Genomic DNA, 16848 nt, shown 5'->3' on the forward strand with positions numbered 1-16848 from the left:
CTGAGCCACGCCCCCAGCCCTTCACTGGGGGATTCTAGGCAGGGGCTCTACCACTGAGCCACGCCCCCAGCCCCTCACTGAGGGATTCTAGGCAGGTGCTCTACCACTGAGCCACGCCCCACCCTCTCACTGGGGATTCTAGGCAGTTCTACCACTGAGGCCCCCAGCCCCTCACTGGGGATTCTAGGCAGGGGCTCTACCACTGAGCCACGCCCCCGCCCCCAGCCCCTCACTGGAGGATTCTAGGCAGGGGCTCTACCACTGAGCCACGCCCCCAGCCCCTCACTGGGGCATTCTAGGCAGGGGCTCTACCACTGAGCCATGCCCCCAGCTTTCTGAGGTATTCTTTTAAAATGATAAAAAAAAATTCTGAAACTAGTAGTAAAATAATTGTGTACTCACCAGACTCACTCATACTCCTAAGAATTGTGCATTTAATTTTTTTCTTTTGTTCCTACACCATATTGAACGGGACGTGCCTGCCATTCCAGCACTGAAGAGGCTGAGGCAGGGAGAGGACACATTCAAGGCCCGTGTGGGCCTCTTAGTGACTGCCTGTCTCAAAAGGAAAATCCAAGGGGGCTGGGGCTGTAGCTCAGTGGGCAGGAAGCCCTGGGTTTTTCCTTTGGCACCACCAAACGAAGAAAAGGCCCACAAAAAAATTACATCCGCATTTGCTTGACTTGTCTATGGTGGATCCAGGCAGAAAACAAAGGGAGTGAGGCAAATAGAACGTCTTTATCAGTCTCTGCCCGGGCTCATGCTCCCTCCAGAGCAACACAGAAGCAGATAACTGGGAGTTACTGGGAAGTGTGGGGTGTGTGTCATCAGCTTGATTGGAAGGTGGGGTTTTTTTTTTGTTGTTTTTTTCCCCTTTGATGTTCTTGCTTTGAAACATTGCCAGTACACGGAAAAGTTGCAGGGATAGAATAGAGACACCCAGTACCTCTCAGGAGGCCCACGCTGGCTGACATCCAGCCCCAGGGCTGGCTCCCTATGCACGTAGCCCTGTCTTTATTGATGGGCCACTGGACAGTTCACTGTAGACACTGTGTCCCTTGGTCCCTAAATGCTGCGGTGGTTATCTCCTGAGACTAGAGACATTTTTCCTGTAACCGGTCACACACAGGAAACGCAACGTTGAAACACTGATGGTCTCCACCCTAGGCCACAGTTAGACATTTGTCTCAGGAATATTGAGCCACGTCCCCAGCCCCTCACTAGGGGACTCAGTGATTTGACCTGTGGCTGACTTCAGATCACTTAACTTTTTAGAGTGTCCCTCAGTCTGATTGGTTCCCCGTCCCCTGTGTGTAGATTCTAGAGGAATTCCTCAGCAGCTCCCTGTGTCAGGAAGTACTGGCTACCAACAGGGCGGGAAATGCTTTTTCCTTCTTGTACCAGAATGAAGGCTGAGCCCTTTGACCTTGTATCAACCCATCCTTTCGTTCAAGACCCTGACAGTCCCTTCTGTATGACAGCAGCCCTCATGCTTGCTGAGGCTAACCTGGGAGGCACTTGAGGTGTCCTTCAGTACAGAGAGAGTGGCTCTTATAATGGAATAACCTTTGTAAACTTCCAGGATGAAGCTAAGGCCTTTTCAAAGGGTCAGGCTGATAGCCCCGCTGCCCCAGGCTCTTGCTCTGTCCTGTTGTGCTAGCGTCTGCAATCCAGTCATGTTGTTTTCAGTTTGCACGCACAAGCGTGTGTGTGTGTGTGTGTGTGTGTGTGTGTGTGTGTGTGTGTGCGCACACACATGCGTGGTTAATTATTTATGTGTATGTGTTTGTTCACATTTGTGTGGGGGCTCGAAGAAGCCAGAAGAGGGCATTGGATTCCCTGGAGTTAAGGAAGGAAGGTTCTGAGCTGCCTAACGTGGGTGCCAGGAATCGAACTCAGGTCCCTTACAAAAGCAGCAGCTGCCGCCAGGCCACTGAGCCCATCTCTCCAGCCCTGTATCCTCTGGTGTGTGGACGCATGGAGAGGCCCGAGGTTGCTGTTGGAGGTCTCAGTCACACACAGTTCACTGATGTGCCTGGACTTGCTGACCCGCTTGCCTTGGGGACCCTATCTCTGTCTTCAGGGGTGGACCAAGAGGAGTCCACCATGCTTACCCAGCAGTTGGTGGGATTTAGGCATCTGAATTCCTGTCCTAAAGCATGCCTGGTGAGCAATCAGTTCTCTGTGGGCTCACATGTTCTCTGTGAGTACCTCAGGCGAGTCCCTCTTTGAGCCTGTGTCTCTCATCTGTGGGGGTACAGGTGGACATTGACAGTGTCCACTTGAGGGACGGCAAGGTAGCTAAAAGCACTTGCTGTTTTCCCAGAAAACTCGAGCCTGATTCCCAGGACTGATAGCTCCCAACCTCCCGTTAACACCAGTTGCAGGGGATCTAGCGCCCTCTTCTGCCTTCTGTGGGCAGTACACACACAAGCCCAGATACTCAGACATAGAACTTTTAAAAATGTTTATAAAAAAGAGTATCCCAGGCTGGAGAGATGGCCCAGTGGTTGAAAGTGCTGTCTGCTCTTCCAGAGGACCCGGGTTCAGTTCCCAGCACCCACAGGGTAGCTTATAACTGTCTAGACCCCCAGTTCTACATGATCTGACACCCTCACACAGACATTCATGCAAGCAAAACACCAGTGCACATGAAAGAAAGAAATAAAAATAACGATAAAGAAGTACTTGAATCAGGTACAGTGGTACATAGCTCTGGGAGGCCGAGCTTGGAGAATTGTGAGCTCACAGGTAGCCCCATCTGTATAACGAGATCCTTTCTCCCAAACCCCAAGGTAAGCAAACACATGAAGATCATTTTTGGAACAACATGGCTGCTTGGGAGAAAGACACTGGTGGGGGAAGCCCTAGGTTCAATCCCCACCAGTGCATTAATGGGGTATGGTGTCTCACCTCTCCAATCCCAGCACTCCAGAGACAGAGGCAAAGTGGTTGAGTTCAAGGTCATCCTTGGCCATACAACAGGTTTGGGGTGGGCCAGCCTAGGCTATGTGAGACCCTGTCAAAAAAGAAAACTAGAAGTTTTAAGGTCTTAGGAACATGCTCGGTTGACTGCCTGTGAAGCCAGTGGAGATCCTTCCATTCCTTCCCCAAGCACCATGTGACCTGGGCGTGGGGGCTCACGCTGGCACCCCAGGATTCTTGAAGTGACGTGCCGGGCAGGTGGAGGCCTGTTTCTGTTGGACCCTGTCTCAAAGCAGGGGAGGGGAGGAAGACTTTAAACTTGCTAGCTTTAGAGCGCCCCCTTCCCACAGATGAGGGTGTGGTCAGGAAAGTAGGGCTAAGTCTCTTACTATATCTGGGCTGGGATTTCCATCATCTCTGTTCTCCCAGAAGGTCTGGACATGGGTGTTGATGAGCCCTGTCTGCAGGGGTGAGGTGGGGTGGGTGCAGGGGTGAGGGGGTGGGTGCAGGGGTGCTGAGCCCTGTCTACAGAGGCAAGCATCCGGGCCTTGTGCTTGCAGGAGCTGCGGGAGCGAGTCCTCAGGGGCAAGTACCGAGTCCCCTTCTACATGTCTACAGACTGCGAGAGCATTCTGCGGAGATTTCTGGTGCTGAACCCCGCAAAACGCTGTACCCTGGAGGTGAGCCCTCCCCCAGGACCCTCTGTGCCCTCCCTGTGGCTCCATTCCTCCTGCCTGGGGCTGGGTTCAGCTCTGAGTGCAGACGACAGCAAGGAGGAGGTTCCCGGATGGTCCTCGCCATGTCAGTAATTAAGCTAATGAGCTCTTAGGATGATTACAGGGTGCTGGGGGCCCAGATGATGTGGAGGAGGAGGGTGTAGGAAAGGCTGTGGCAGGGGGTGCAACGGCTGGCTAGGTCTCCACAAGCTGTCAGTTTGGGGGTGGTAGGCTCGGCGGGGAGTCCCTCTTGGAGGAGGGGAAGCTGTGTCCTGTTTCTGGTGCCTTTCCTTCCTTCTCATGTCTTTCTCTCTTGTCCCCAGCAAATCATGAAAGACAAATGGATCAACATTGGCTATGAGGGTGAGGAGCTGAAGCCATACACGGAACCCGAGGAGGACTTCGGGGACACCAAGAGAATTGGTGAGGGACAAGGAAGCAGGTGCTTTAGGCTCAGGGGTGCAGTGCCTGAGCCGAGGCTGGTGGCCATTGCCTCTGCTCTTGTGGGTCAGCATCTTGTTATAGCTCACCACCAAGCTAGGGAGAGTAGTTGAGGAATGTCTCATGTTCGAGCTTTGTGACCCTGAGCGAGCGTTTTCCCTCTCTCTATGTCTAGGTCTTTATCTAGGAAAGAACAATATTCACACAGGCCAGCTCAGAGCTGTATAAACTAGGGGAGGAAGCTGATCTACATATGTACTTAAGCCCTAGATTTCCCCAGGGAGGAGCTGGGGGCGTGGCTCAGTGGTAGAGCCCCTGCCTAGAATCCCCCAGGAAGGGTCTGGAGGCGTGGCTCAGTGGTAGAGCCCCTGCCTAGAATCTCCCAGTGAGGGGCTGGGGGCGTGGCTCAGTGGTAGAGCCCCTGCTTAGAATCACCCAGGGAGGGGCTGGGGGCGTGGCATCTTATGACTATTCCGGTGCTATCAGTGTGGCCTTAGGGGTGGAACTTACTGATTTGTCAAAACTTGGTGGTGTGCGTGTCTTGATCCATCCAGTGAGCCTTTGCGTTTTGAACAGTGATTGTCCTGACCTGAGTCACATGCTAACCCTGGGTAGGAGCAGGCAGGGGTTAGCAAACTGGTCTTATTAGGGAAGGAATATTCTTGGAAGACAACTTGTATCTGCTGGCAGAGTGAGAAGGGCAGACACTATTGAGAGACACAAGGGGTGGAAGGGACAGCCTGGGGAAGGAGACTGACCCTTCTCTTCATCCATCTCCTAGAGGTGATGGTGGGTATGGGCTACACACGGGAAGAAATCAAAGAGGCCTTGACCAACCAGAAGTACAACGAGGTGACCGCCACCTACCTCCTGCTGGGCAGGAAGACTGAGGTCAGAAGTCGTGAGGCCTTGGGCCTTGCAAGGGTGGAGGGACTTGGGGGCCAACTACTTGGACAGAGGGCTGAGGTACCTGGCATATTTTCTTTTGTAGGAGGGTGGGGACCGGGGTGCCCCAGGGCTGGCCCTGGCACGGGTGCGGGCGCCCAGCGACACCACCAATGGGACAAGCTCCAGCAAAGGCAGCAGCCACAACAAAGGGCAGCGGACTTCTTCCTCCACCTACCACCGCCAGCGTCGGCACAGCGACTTCTGTGAGTGTCCCCATCCCGGAAGTATGGCCCAGCCTTGATTGGCAGTCAGACACTAGCTGGAGCTAACTACAGAGGCCAGGGAAATAAATAAATGGCAGTGGAGTAGAGATAATTCAGAACAACCTCAAATTCATCGTCCTCCTGCCTCGGCCTTCCAGGTGCTGGGAAGACAGGTTGGCACATTCTCTGGCTGGAGAGGAATGACTCACCCAGGGAGGGATGCTAGGTACTATGTGGGTTCTGGGAATCGAACCTGGGTCCACTGAGCCAACTCTTTAGTACCCAAACAGCTTGGACTGCTTGAGAGCTTGCCTCACACACAACAGCCTGGATCCTGAGGCAGGCTCAGAAAGGGTTGGCCTCTGGAAAAGCTAGGGCACAGGACTCCATGTACAATGTGGCTGCTGAGAGCCTGCCTTCTTGTCAACTCCACACTGATGTGGGGAGTGGCTTTCCATGGATGTCTAGTACTTAGTTTCTTTACTGTTGCTGTGGGAGAATGTTCCTGAGAATTCAGGAGAGCAGTTTAAGAAAGGGTGGGTTTATTTAGCTCAGGGGTTGTTGTCCTGGAGGAGAAGTCACAGCTGCAGAAGCTGGTCACATTGTATCCAGTCAGGAGACAGAGCAGTGAATGCATGGGTGAGTGGGCATTAGTGGTAGGCTCACTTTTCCCCGCTCTTATACAGTTCAATCTTCAGCCTAGGGATTGGTGCTGCCCACAGGGGGTGCGACGTGTGACTTCTCACCCCAATTAACGTAGTGAAGCTGACCCTTACAAACACCCGCATGCCCCCAAGCAACCTAATCTAGACCGCCCCTCATTGATACTCTCCAGGTAGTTCGAGGTTGTGGGCAGCACTGACCATTACAGTTACTCACTGTGTAGCCCTGGCTTGTCTGGTCGCTCTCTGTATAGACCACGCTTGACTGGGAAGAGACTGCAGCTATTGGGAAGTGTCCTAAGGTTCTTGTGTCTCGAGTGACCCCAGCTCTCACTGGTCCCATTTTTCCACCAGGTGGCCCGTCCCCTGCCCCGCTGCACCCGAAGCGCAGCCCAACCAGCACGGGGGACACGGAGCTCAAAGAAGAGCGGCTGCCGGGTCGGAAAGCAAGCTGCAGTGCAGCGGGCAGTGGGAGTCGAGGCTTGCCCCCCTCCAGCCCCATGGTCAGCAGTGCCCACAACCCCAACAAGGCAGAGATCCCCGAGCGGCGGAAGGACAGCACTAGTACCCCAGTGAGTGGCTTGGGCAGGAGGGGATGGATGCTGTCCCCACCCCATTACCGAAATCCCACGCTCATCCCCAAAGCACTCTCTGGGCCCCTGTGATAGTTCATTTATTTAACGAGCATTTAACACGTGTGCATACACCACACACAAACATGTACAGCACTCACTCGCTCCCCCTCCCCCACACATATGCTTGCCCCAACCCACAGAAATCATCCCCCAAGCCAGGCACAGTGCATGTCTGTAATTCCAGCTCTCAGGAGCCTGAGCAGAAAACTCTTCGGTTCCAGGCCAGCCAGGGCTAGAGAAATCTGCCTTAGAAAAGGTAAAGAAGAATAAGGAATTCTTACTAACTTTATAGAATTAACCTCGGGCTGAGGGCTTAGCTCCAGGCAGAGCCCATCCCTCTAGTACCCAAAGAGGCCAGGAAAGGGTGTGTGCCCTCCCCCATGAGCTGGAGTTAATTGCAGTTGTGAGCAGCCCATGAGAGCCTGGAGGAGAAAGGAGAAAAGGGGAAGAGGATTGGAGTGGCTCAGCAGGTAGATGCTTGCCCAGAGTGCCAGTGCCGTGTGCAGACCTCTTTTAGAGGCAGAAGGATCAGAATTGTATTCTCATCTACATAGTCGGTTTGAAACCAGCCTGGGATACATGAGACCCAGTGTCACACAAAGAAGCCAGGAAGGACTGAGCAGCCAGGAGCTCAGTGGTTAAAAGCACTGGCTGCACCTGCATAGGATCCAGGTTTGGTTCCCAGCACCCACATGGTGTCTTGCAACCGTCCATATCTCCAATTCCAGGGAGCCAACTCCCTCTTCTGGCCTCTTGGGGTCACTGCGTGCAGGTGGTACACAGGTATATGTTCCAAGCAAAAGACTAGTACACATAAAAACAAATCTTTTAAAATGAAAAAATAACTCAGAGGTTCAGAGCACTGACTGTTCTTCCAGAGGACCTGGGTTCGAATCTCAGTACTTACATGGAAACTAACAGCTGGCTGTACCTCCAGTCTCGGGAGATCTAATGCCCTCCTCTGGCCTCTTGGAGCACTGGGCACACACCTGATGCAGGGGCGCACATGCAGACACAACACCCGTGCAGTGAAATAATAACAAATCTTTGGAAGAAAAAGAAAAGTGTATTGTGGCAGAATGCAGCAGGGGGAGGGAGGCTGAGGGGTGTCTTCTCACCTCTTGCCCCCCTTGGTGTGTCTCCCACAGAACAACCTCCCCCCCAGCATGATGACCCGAAGAAACACCTACGTGTGCACAGAGCGGCCAGGGTCCGAGCGCCCGTCCTTGTTGCCAAATGGCAAAGAAAATAGGTATGTGAGGCAGGGCTGGGATGAGGGGACATAGAGGGTGGGGGTGACTATACACACACACACACACACACAGACATACACACATAACCCACACACAGAGACATACACATAACACACACACACACACATACATACACATATAACACACACACATACATAATACATATACACATAGCACACACACATACCCACATAAACACACATACCCACATGTACCTCCATACACATACATACACACACAAATACACAGACATACCTCCACACACACATACACATAAACACATACATATACGTATACACACACACTCACACACACATCTCCCACAGACAGACAGACAGGCACACACACATACACACTGATGATCACAGAAGGCACACGGCAGGGTGGATATGCCCTGCAGCATGTGCTGTACCCCATCCTGGTTAGATCTCGTCCCTGACAGTGCTCCCACCTAGTAACAACCAGCCAGCGGTGCTAGGAAGGGGAGCTGCCGGGTCCTCCACCCGTGAGCCTGGGAACCAAGTGGAGTCCTTGAATGATGCAACTCAGAACTAGAGAAGGCCCCGAGCCCTGCGTCATCTGGGCTGGGTGGCCTGGGGAGGAAGCACTTCAGCTGCAGTGGGGCAATTGCATAGGTAATGAGTGATCCCGCCATCCCTTGGCATGGCGCCAAGCTCCGGGAAAGGGATCAGAGTCCAGGGTCAGTCTTGATTACATAGCTAGGTTAAGGCTAGCCTGAGCTACAAGAAACCCTTTTTATTTTTAAGCCAGGCAGTAGTGAGACACACTTTGAATTCCAGCACTTGAGAGGTGGTGGCAGGTGGATCTCTGTGAGTTCAAGGCCAGCTTGGTCTACAGAGTGAGTTCCAGGACATCCAGGGCTACACAGAGAAACCTTGTCTCAAACTCCCCCTTCTCCCCACAAAATGTGAGTTCCAGGGTGGTGGCTAAGTTGGTAGCCCTCTTACCTGGCGTGCGCAAAACCTTGGATCTGGCCTGTCCTACGCCGGGGAGGTGCGGAGTACCTGTAACCCTGCACTGGACGGTGAATGCAGGAGGAGCAGAAGTTTAAGGCCAACCGGGGCTATGTGAGACCCTGTCTAGTATAAAAGGGAACGTGCTGGAGAGATGGTCAGCGGTTAAGAGCACTGGCTGCTCTTACTGACAGCTCAGGTTTAATTCCTAGCACCCACATGGCTACCATCTCTCTCTCCCTCAAGTCCAGTCCCAGAACATCCGATGCCACTTCTGACCTTCAGGCACCAGGTACACATGATCCCAGCCATACGTGTGGGCAAAACACCCATGCACGTAAAAAATATCGTAAAAATATGAAGGGAAAAAATGGGGAGCTTGAGTCCGCTCCACCTGGTCCAGGCATGGCCCCCCACCAAGCTTCGGTGCATTGTTGGCCAGCGCCCAGGGCACCCCGGGATGTAGCTATGAATGTCATGAGTTTTACGATTTGGGCGTGGGTGTGATCCTGGGACCGATCAGCACAAGTGTCCCAGCCTTAGTTTCTCTGCTGTAACTGGGACGGATGCTAACTGTTCCTGGGTCCCATCAACCTTTACCCAGAGTTTAATCCACAGATGACATTCAATGATAAGGAAATTGTTCAGTAGTTACTAAATAAAAACTAATAAGGATGCTTCATCAAGCAGCTGCCCTCTGGCTGGCCTGTGTCCAGCAGTGGCCTAAATTACTAGCAACTGCATTCTGGGTAGATCCTAGTCCCACCATTTGCAGCCGAGAAGAAATGAGGCACAGAGAAGTTAATGAGCTTGTCTAAAGTTACACAGCCAGCGAGTGAAAGAGCAAGGATTCTAGAATCCTTGTCTGTAAGCATTGGAAGATGTGACCTTCACGTTCTAGACAGGGAACAAGGCGAAGCTGCAGAGAAGGCCATGGCTTCAAAATGATGGAGGTTCCGATTTTTGTGACAGAATCCAAGAACAGGTTCCATTGAACCTGCCCATGCATGCCCCTGCTCAGGGTCTGAGACCTCTGTGCCAGCTGCCAATCTCCTAGCAATCTCTGAAGTTAAGCCTAGAAATGGTACAAAGTGCAGGGGGCAACATATTGGATGGTGGCTGGCCACCTGATTTCTTGCAGCAATGCATTCTGGGAAATGTAGTTTCCAGCTGCAAGGCTATGTGTATGACTTCTACTAGCCCTAAGGGTTTGGATACCAGGAGAGAAAGCACAGGTGGATTTAAGGGAGGCATAGTGGCCTCTGAGATCTGAGAAGGTATATATTGGAGGTCTGTGTTACAGCACGTCACTCTGAAAGTAATCCATCTTGGAAGCTAAACGGTCTGGTTTGGTTAGAACTTGGATGGGAGAATCTGGAGACTGAGCCAGTAAACAATGCGAGGTTCCAAGGATCCATAATGCTCTGACAGCCTTCTGGCCCCACCCTGACTTGTCTTTCTCTGCCCACAGCTCCGGTACCTCGCGGGCGCCCCCTGCCTCGCCCTCCAGTCACAGCCTGGCTCCCCCATCGGGAGAGCGGAGCCGCCTGGCTCGGGGCTCCACCATCCGCAGCACCTTCCATGGGGGCCAGGTCCGAGACCGGCGGGCAGGGAGCGGGAGTGGCGGGGGTGTGCAGAATGGACCCCCGGCCTCACCCACGCTGGCCCATGAGGCCGCACCCCTGCCCTCCGGGCGGCCCCGCCCCACCACCAACCTCTTCACCAAGCTGACCTCCAAACTGACCCGAAGGTGAGCTGCACCGGATGTGGGGTATGGGGTGGTGGACGGGCGGGGCTTAACCTTCTTCTCTGCTTCTCCTCCTGCACCTGACCTCTTGGTCCTCTGCACCCCCTGTCACCACTCCCACCTCCTTACCCTGCAGGGTTACCCTCGATCCCTCTAAACGGCAGAACTCTAACCGCTGTGTCTCGGGCGCCTCTCTGCCCCAGGGATCCAAAATCAGTAAGTCCTATCTCCTCTGTTCTTCATGCTCCGCCTCTCCTCTGCATGTCTGACTGTGAACACGCATGTGTGCTACATGTGTGTGTCCTTGGAAGGGACCCTGTGGCTGGGAACAGCGTCCGTGTAGGGGCTGTGGAGTGTCAAAAAGCATATCCCGTTACAGACGGGTGCAGCAGGTTTCAGCTCTACTAAGTGAGGCTGAGCAAACCATTGAGTGTCTCTGATTCTTCTCTGCACCTCGAAACCAGGGACCACAGAAACTACCTACGTGTGACCGTGGCAGCTCAGGTCACTGCTGTGGGGAATTCTTTTGAGTGTGTCCCTTAGACATCTACTTGTCATCTGGTATGACTGTTACACATTGATAGCTACAGTGTGCCTAGAATGGCTAGCAAAATGTAAAATATGTCTACCCTCACATAGCCAACCTTCTCATCGAGGACGTAGGTCACAAGTCAGTGGAGTACTAACAGGAAAAGTCCTGCAGTCTCAGGCTGAGGCAGGAGGCTCTCAAGGTCATGGCTAGGCAGGAAGGATATGGAAAGAATTTTTCAAAAAGAGTAAAGCAGACTGAGTGTCTGAGGAAGGGAAGGGCGTGGCTCAGCTGTAAATCCCAGGCCTAGGATCTCCCAGGGAGGGGCGGGGGCGTGGCTCAGCAGTTGAAGACCCCTCTGTCACTGGATGCGTCTACCTATGTGGGAGTGTTTGTGCCTTTTCTGTGTAGGTGTGTCTGCCTGCCCCTTTTCTCATCTTCCAAATCCTTCAGTATCTCTCCTCCAACCTGCACTAACCATTTCTGTCTGGACCCCACTCTGGATGGAAGGGATCAAATCCGGACTACAGCTCTGTTGGGAGAGCTGAGCCGCAGCGGGGGCTGCCTAGAGTCATGGCAGTGGGGAGGGGGAGGGGGTTGCTAATGCCCAGATTTACATTTTGTTCCTTCCCCACTCTGCTAGGGTCACAGACGAACCTGAGAGAATCGGGGGACCTGAGGTCACAAGGTGAGTGAGGGTCTCACCCTGCCTGCCTCTGCACACCCTGTCTAGTGCTCTAAAGATAACATGGTGGAATATTCTAGAACCTTTTCACCTGTACTGAGACTCATTTCTGCTACATTCGCGCACCTTCCCATAGCTGTCAGTGATTTGAGCCCTGCCCTGCCCGCTGCCCAGCGTTCCTCCCATGCCTGTAGCACTTCTTATTCATTGACTCGAGGTGTGGGCGAACCTAGCCACGGGGACCCACCCCCGTGTAAATGCTCTTCAAAGTCACTCCTACTGGGTTCTGCCAAAAGAAGCAGTAGCCTCTGTAGAAACAAATAGGTGTCACTGTGTTGTAGTGAAAACTTATCCAAGCTGGCTTGGCGGGATGCACAGGTCTGCCAGTCCTGTGTGGAGATCTGAAGCTGGAGGAAAGCAGGTTCAAAGCCTGCCAAGGCTAAAAGACCTCAAGGCCAGCCTTAGGCAAATTAATAAAATAATCCTATCTCAGATTTGGGATGAGGGGGAAGAGGGCTGTGATGTACAGAGCCCCTGCCTAGAATCCCCCAGCGAGGGAGGGGCTGGGGGCGTGGCTCAGTGGTAGAGCCCCTGCCTAGAATCCCCCAGTGAGGGAGGGGCTGGGGGCGTGGCTCAGTGGTAGAGCCCCTGCCTAGAATCCCCCAGTGAGGGAGGGGCTGGGGGCGTGGCTCAGTTGTGGAGCCCCTGCCTAGAATCCCCCAGTGAGGGGCTGGGCTCAGTGGTGAGTGTTTAGCCAGCTTGCCAGAGACCCTCAACTCTGGCCCCTACTGGCTGTGTTACAGTTTGTTCTACCCTGCTTAGTTCTCCGGTTTAGAATCCCCTGGGAAATGTAGGTCACATATCCATATCTAAGCCAATGCCTGTGATCAGAATAGTTCAGGGCTCTGATTGGTCAGCTTTGGTCATGTGCTCATACCTGACGTACATTTATTGGTCAAAGCATTAACTGTTCCAAATGAAAGAGAGATGAAGAGCTCTTCTTTGCTATAAGACACCGGGGATGCCATGTCCTGGCCAGGGAGGCTGAGGCAAGCTTGGGCTACGTAGAGGCAGAAGCAGGCAAGCAGATGTCTGTGAGTTCCAGACCAGCCTGGTCTACATAGTGAGTTGACCCTGTTGGCCCTAGAGAGAGCCCTTGGACTAAGTGAGGCTCTTGGTCCCTTAGGAAATTTGCTGTATTAGGACAGGCTCAGCCGCTCTAGGGAGATCACATCCACACAAACTCCCTCCCCAAAAAACATGGGACAGAGCTAGGGTGACTGGGTCGTTTGTCATCTGAATCCTTTTCTTACAGCTCTGCCCTTTAGTGGCCCACTTTCTTCTATTTGGCCTGTGCTGTTGCTGATGTGGTCCTGGGAAGGATCTCACTAGTCCTTTATGCCCACAGATGGGGCGGGATGAGGAGGAATGGGGAGGGGGATAGCTGCAAGGGAAGCTGAGAAGGCAGTCCCAAGTAGCACTTTTTGGGTCCCTGTGCAGGTGGTGGGGTAGGGGTGCATGCCCCTCCTCCACCCTATCTGATCCCTGCTGTCCCCTCCTCAGTTGCCATCTACCTTGGGATAAAACGGAAACCGCCCCCAGGCTGCTCAGATTCCCCTGGAGTGTGAAACTGACCAGCTCTCGACCTCCTGAGGCCCTGATGGCTGCCCTGCGACAGGCCACAGCGGCCGCCCGCTGCCGGTGCCGCCAGCCGCAGCCGTTCCTGCTGGCCTGCCTGCACGGGGGTGCGGGCGGGCCCGAGCCCCTGTCCCATTTCGAAGTAGAGGTGTGCCAGCTGCCCCGGCCCGGCCTCAGGGGCGTCCTCTTCCGCCGCGTGGCGGGCACCGCCCTGGCCTTCCGAACCCTTGTCACCCGCATTTCCAACGACCTTGAACTCTGAGCCACCGCCACCACCACCACCACCACCATCACCACCACAGCCACCATCACAGCCCGGGTCCCTTCTTTTCTCTGGTTCCTTTCACTTCCCCAAGAGGGGAACAGGACAGAGGAGGGGCTGCCCCGTATCATGACTGAAGTTTCCCTGGATTAGATTGGTGGACAGACAGTGTGGGGACACATGACACGATAAGAGGGCTCAGCAGGGGGGAGCTGGCACCCTCCTAGGGCCTCTAGTGGGGACCCCCCCATCTTGCTCTGCTGCAGGGCACCTGAGGAGACTTTGGGGACAGGAGTGAGAAGGGAAACTGAGGAAATTCTCCCATTTGGGGAGAACTTCCAGGCATAATGACTGGAGACAGAACTCGGGGGGGTTCAGGGAGTTGGGGGTCACAGGCAGAAACCTTCCCCTCCCTCCTCCTTATGCTCGAACCTCCTTCATGCCCCAGGCTGGCGCGGGGCACTTTGTACAAATCCGTGTATATACTCCTGTCCCTCTGCAGAGGTCTCTCGGGGAGCTGCCGCTGTCGCCTCAAGTTTTTAAGTTATTGCCCCCCTTCTGTCAGCTCCTCACCTGCAGCCTGTTACTCAATAAACAGTAGGAGTCCCTCCAGCCCCCAACCCCCTGGCCGACCTGGGGTCTTCCTTCCCAGCCCTTGGCCTGCAGGTGAGCAGGGAGCTGGGGACTTGACCCCAACCTGTGGTTCTGCTTGCTGAGCCTCCGTTATCTCATCTGCAGAATGGGAACAGTGGGGTTGGAGGGTGGGTCCAGGATGATCATGGAAGAGGGCAAAACAGAACTCGGCCTCTTCTGTGAGGCCCCAGCCTTTGTGACGCCCTCCTCTTGGCCACTTACTCCCCTCTGCCGTATTACACTGGACCCAGAGCCTCTTCCTATTCCAATAATACATGTATTCAATAAACAATCAATGACTGGTGCCGACGCCACACTAGGCCCAGTTCTGGACATGAGACGTACAGAGCCCATCTATGGGAAAGGGGCTGGAGGTGACCAGAACCCTGGAGGGCCCAGGGGAAAGAATTAAGGGTTCAGGAAGAAATTCCATGGTTTATGGCTGTGGCAACGTTGGAACAGTGCTTGCCTGGTGGAGGGGTTCCTACTTCCGCAAAAACCGTTTGTGCCTCCGGCCTGTGATCCCAGCGTACAGGAAGTAGAGGAAGAATCAGGGCCATGCTGGGATATATATCGTCTGAGGCCGCCCTGAGATACATGAAACGGTGTCTTAGTCAGGGTTTCTAGTCCTGCACAAACGTCAGGACCAAGAAGCAAGTTGGGGAGGAAAGGGTTTATTCAGCTCACACTTCCACATTGCTGTTCACCACCAAAGGAAGTCAGGACTGGAACTCAAGCAGGGCAGGAAGCAGGAGCTGATGCAGAGGCCGTGGGGGATGCTACTTACTGGCTTGCTTCCCCTGGCTTGCTCTCTTACAGAACCCAAGACACCAGCCCAGGGATGGCACCAACCACAATGGGCTGGGTCCTCCCGCCTTGATCACTAATTGAGAAAATGCCTTACAGCTGGGTCTCATGGAGTCATTTTCTCAAGGGAGGCTCCTTTCTCTGTGATAACTCCAGCTTGTGTCAAGTTGACACATAAAACCAGCCAGTACAAATGGCCATCTCCTCAAAAACTGTTTCTGAAGAAACGTACCAGCTCTGAACAAAGGCTGAGCAGGCTTTGGGTTCGCCCCATCAGACGTCCACCTGCCTGACTTTAGACTCTTGAAAGCACCAGGCACATACCATTTTGTAGCCCAGGCTGGCTTTGAACTTGCAAACAATATTCTCTGTAAGGACAGCCCCAGCCCTGTCTTCGTGGGACCTGCATCCCAGAAGAGGGCTGGTTGGATAGTAGGGAGTCATGGTATGCCAGACAGTGGTGGCACACGCCTTTAATCCCAGCACCCAGGAGGCAGAAGCAGGGGGATCCCTGTGAGTTTGAGGCCAGCCTGATGGTACAGAGCGAGTTCTAGGACAGCCAGGGCTACACAGAGAAACCCTATCTGGAACAAACAAAAGAACAAGTGGATGAGAGCTTGGTGGCTGGAGGAAGAGGGTGGGGCAGGTTAGCAGCAGGTGGATGGGGCGGAGCTCAGGAGTTGTGGTACCAACGGTGATTAAATTTTCTGAGTCTCTGAAGTAATGGCTGTAAGTGGGGCTGGGACCAGCAGTGATTTCTTCAAACAGGGATGCCTAGTATCTGACAAGCCACCTTTGTCACCTGACATCTATCTTAGTCTTCCTGCAAGCTCTTGGGGACAACCCTGGACCTCAGTTAAACTGAAGGCAGGACATAAACTTCTCGACCTCTAATGAGTTCATTTGATTTTTGAAGATTTATTATTTTGTGTGTCTCTGTGGGTAGTTGTCTGGTTGTCTGGTTGGTTGGTTGGGTTTTTTTTTCTGCTCTGTGCATGCAGGTGCCCCTGGAGGCCAGACGAGGGTGTTGGCTCCTCGGGCTGGAGTACCAGAAAGCTTTGAACTGTGGTTTGAGTGCTGGACTGAACCCGTGTCCTCTGCTGGGTCAGCAAGTGTGCCTAACTACTGAGCCATCTTTCTTTAAGACCTGGCCTTGCTACTTGTCTCTGACTATCCTGCCTCAGCCTCCTGAGAGCCGGGGTTACAGGTTGCTGCTGTCCCCACCTCTGAGGATTCACGATTTGAGTGGAGACAGTTGAGATGGTCTCTGTGTACCCATATTCTCTCTGCTGGCCCATTGATGGTAACTCCTCGCTGCAGTTACAGAAACTTGTCACGGTGCCTGGGTTTGTTTTCATATAGCCCCGACTGATCTCTGTGTAGCCAAGGCTGGCTTTGAACTGCCAATCCTGCCTTCTCCCATGTTCTGGGATTATAGATATAGGGCACTCACTTTGTAGACCGGGCTAGCCTCAAGCTCACAGAGGTCCAGCTGCACCTGCTTCCTGAGTGCTGAGGCTAAGGCTAAGCGGGGAGGGTGAGCCTCCATACCTGGCAGTAATTGGCTCATTACATACTGCTCTCTCAAAAACTAGCCCCCACACCCTCTGGCTCCTTCCCAGGACAGAAGACTCCAACCCTAATTAATCACTTCCTGGTGATGGCCCAGCCCATGTGATCCATCTGGAAGCAGAAACTGGCAAAGAAACAGAGTGGCTGGGAAGGAGAGCAAGAGATCCAAAGCTCACTCGGCGGAGGGCTAGCCTGGCATGCAGGAGGCCCTGGTTTAG

General features: G+C 53.6%; 1 protein-coding gene across 2 annotated transcripts in view; it reads left to right on the plus strand.

Moving 5' to 3' along the window:
• The window catches only part of Mark4 (microtubule affinity regulating kinase 4), a 31228-nt gene extending 16637 nt beyond the window's left edge, over nucleotides 1-14591 (plus strand). The window contains exons 9-18 of one of the 2 annotated variants that reach the window (XM_032894289.1): nucleotides 3486-3605; nucleotides 3965-4064; nucleotides 4864-4973; nucleotides 5074-5233; nucleotides 6250-6467; nucleotides 7679-7782; nucleotides 10229-10507; nucleotides 10641-10720; nucleotides 11677-11721; nucleotides 13282-13448. In XM_032894289.1, the coding sequence (XP_032750180.1) occupies nucleotides 3486-3605; nucleotides 3965-4064; nucleotides 4864-4973; nucleotides 5074-5233; nucleotides 6250-6467; nucleotides 7679-7782; nucleotides 10229-10507; nucleotides 10641-10720; nucleotides 11677-11721; nucleotides 13282-13346 (1281 nt within the window). In that variant the 3' untranslated portion in view covers nucleotides 13347-13448. Of the gene's footprint in view, nucleotides 1-3485; nucleotides 3606-3964; nucleotides 4065-4863; nucleotides 4974-5073; nucleotides 5234-6249; nucleotides 6468-7678; nucleotides 7783-10228; nucleotides 10508-10640; nucleotides 10721-11676; nucleotides 11722-13281 lie in introns of both variants that reach the window. The other variant, XM_032894288.1, reaches the window with a different exon arrangement.
• Nucleotides 14592-16848: the final 2257 nt, after the last annotated feature.

Source organism: Rattus rattus, chromosome 2, assembly GCF_011064425.1.
Source record: "Rattus rattus isolate New Zealand chromosome 2, Rrattus_CSIRO_v1, whole genome shotgun sequence".
NCBI classification, from domain to species: domain Eukaryota; kingdom Metazoa; phylum Chordata; class Mammalia; order Rodentia; family Muridae; genus Rattus; species Rattus rattus.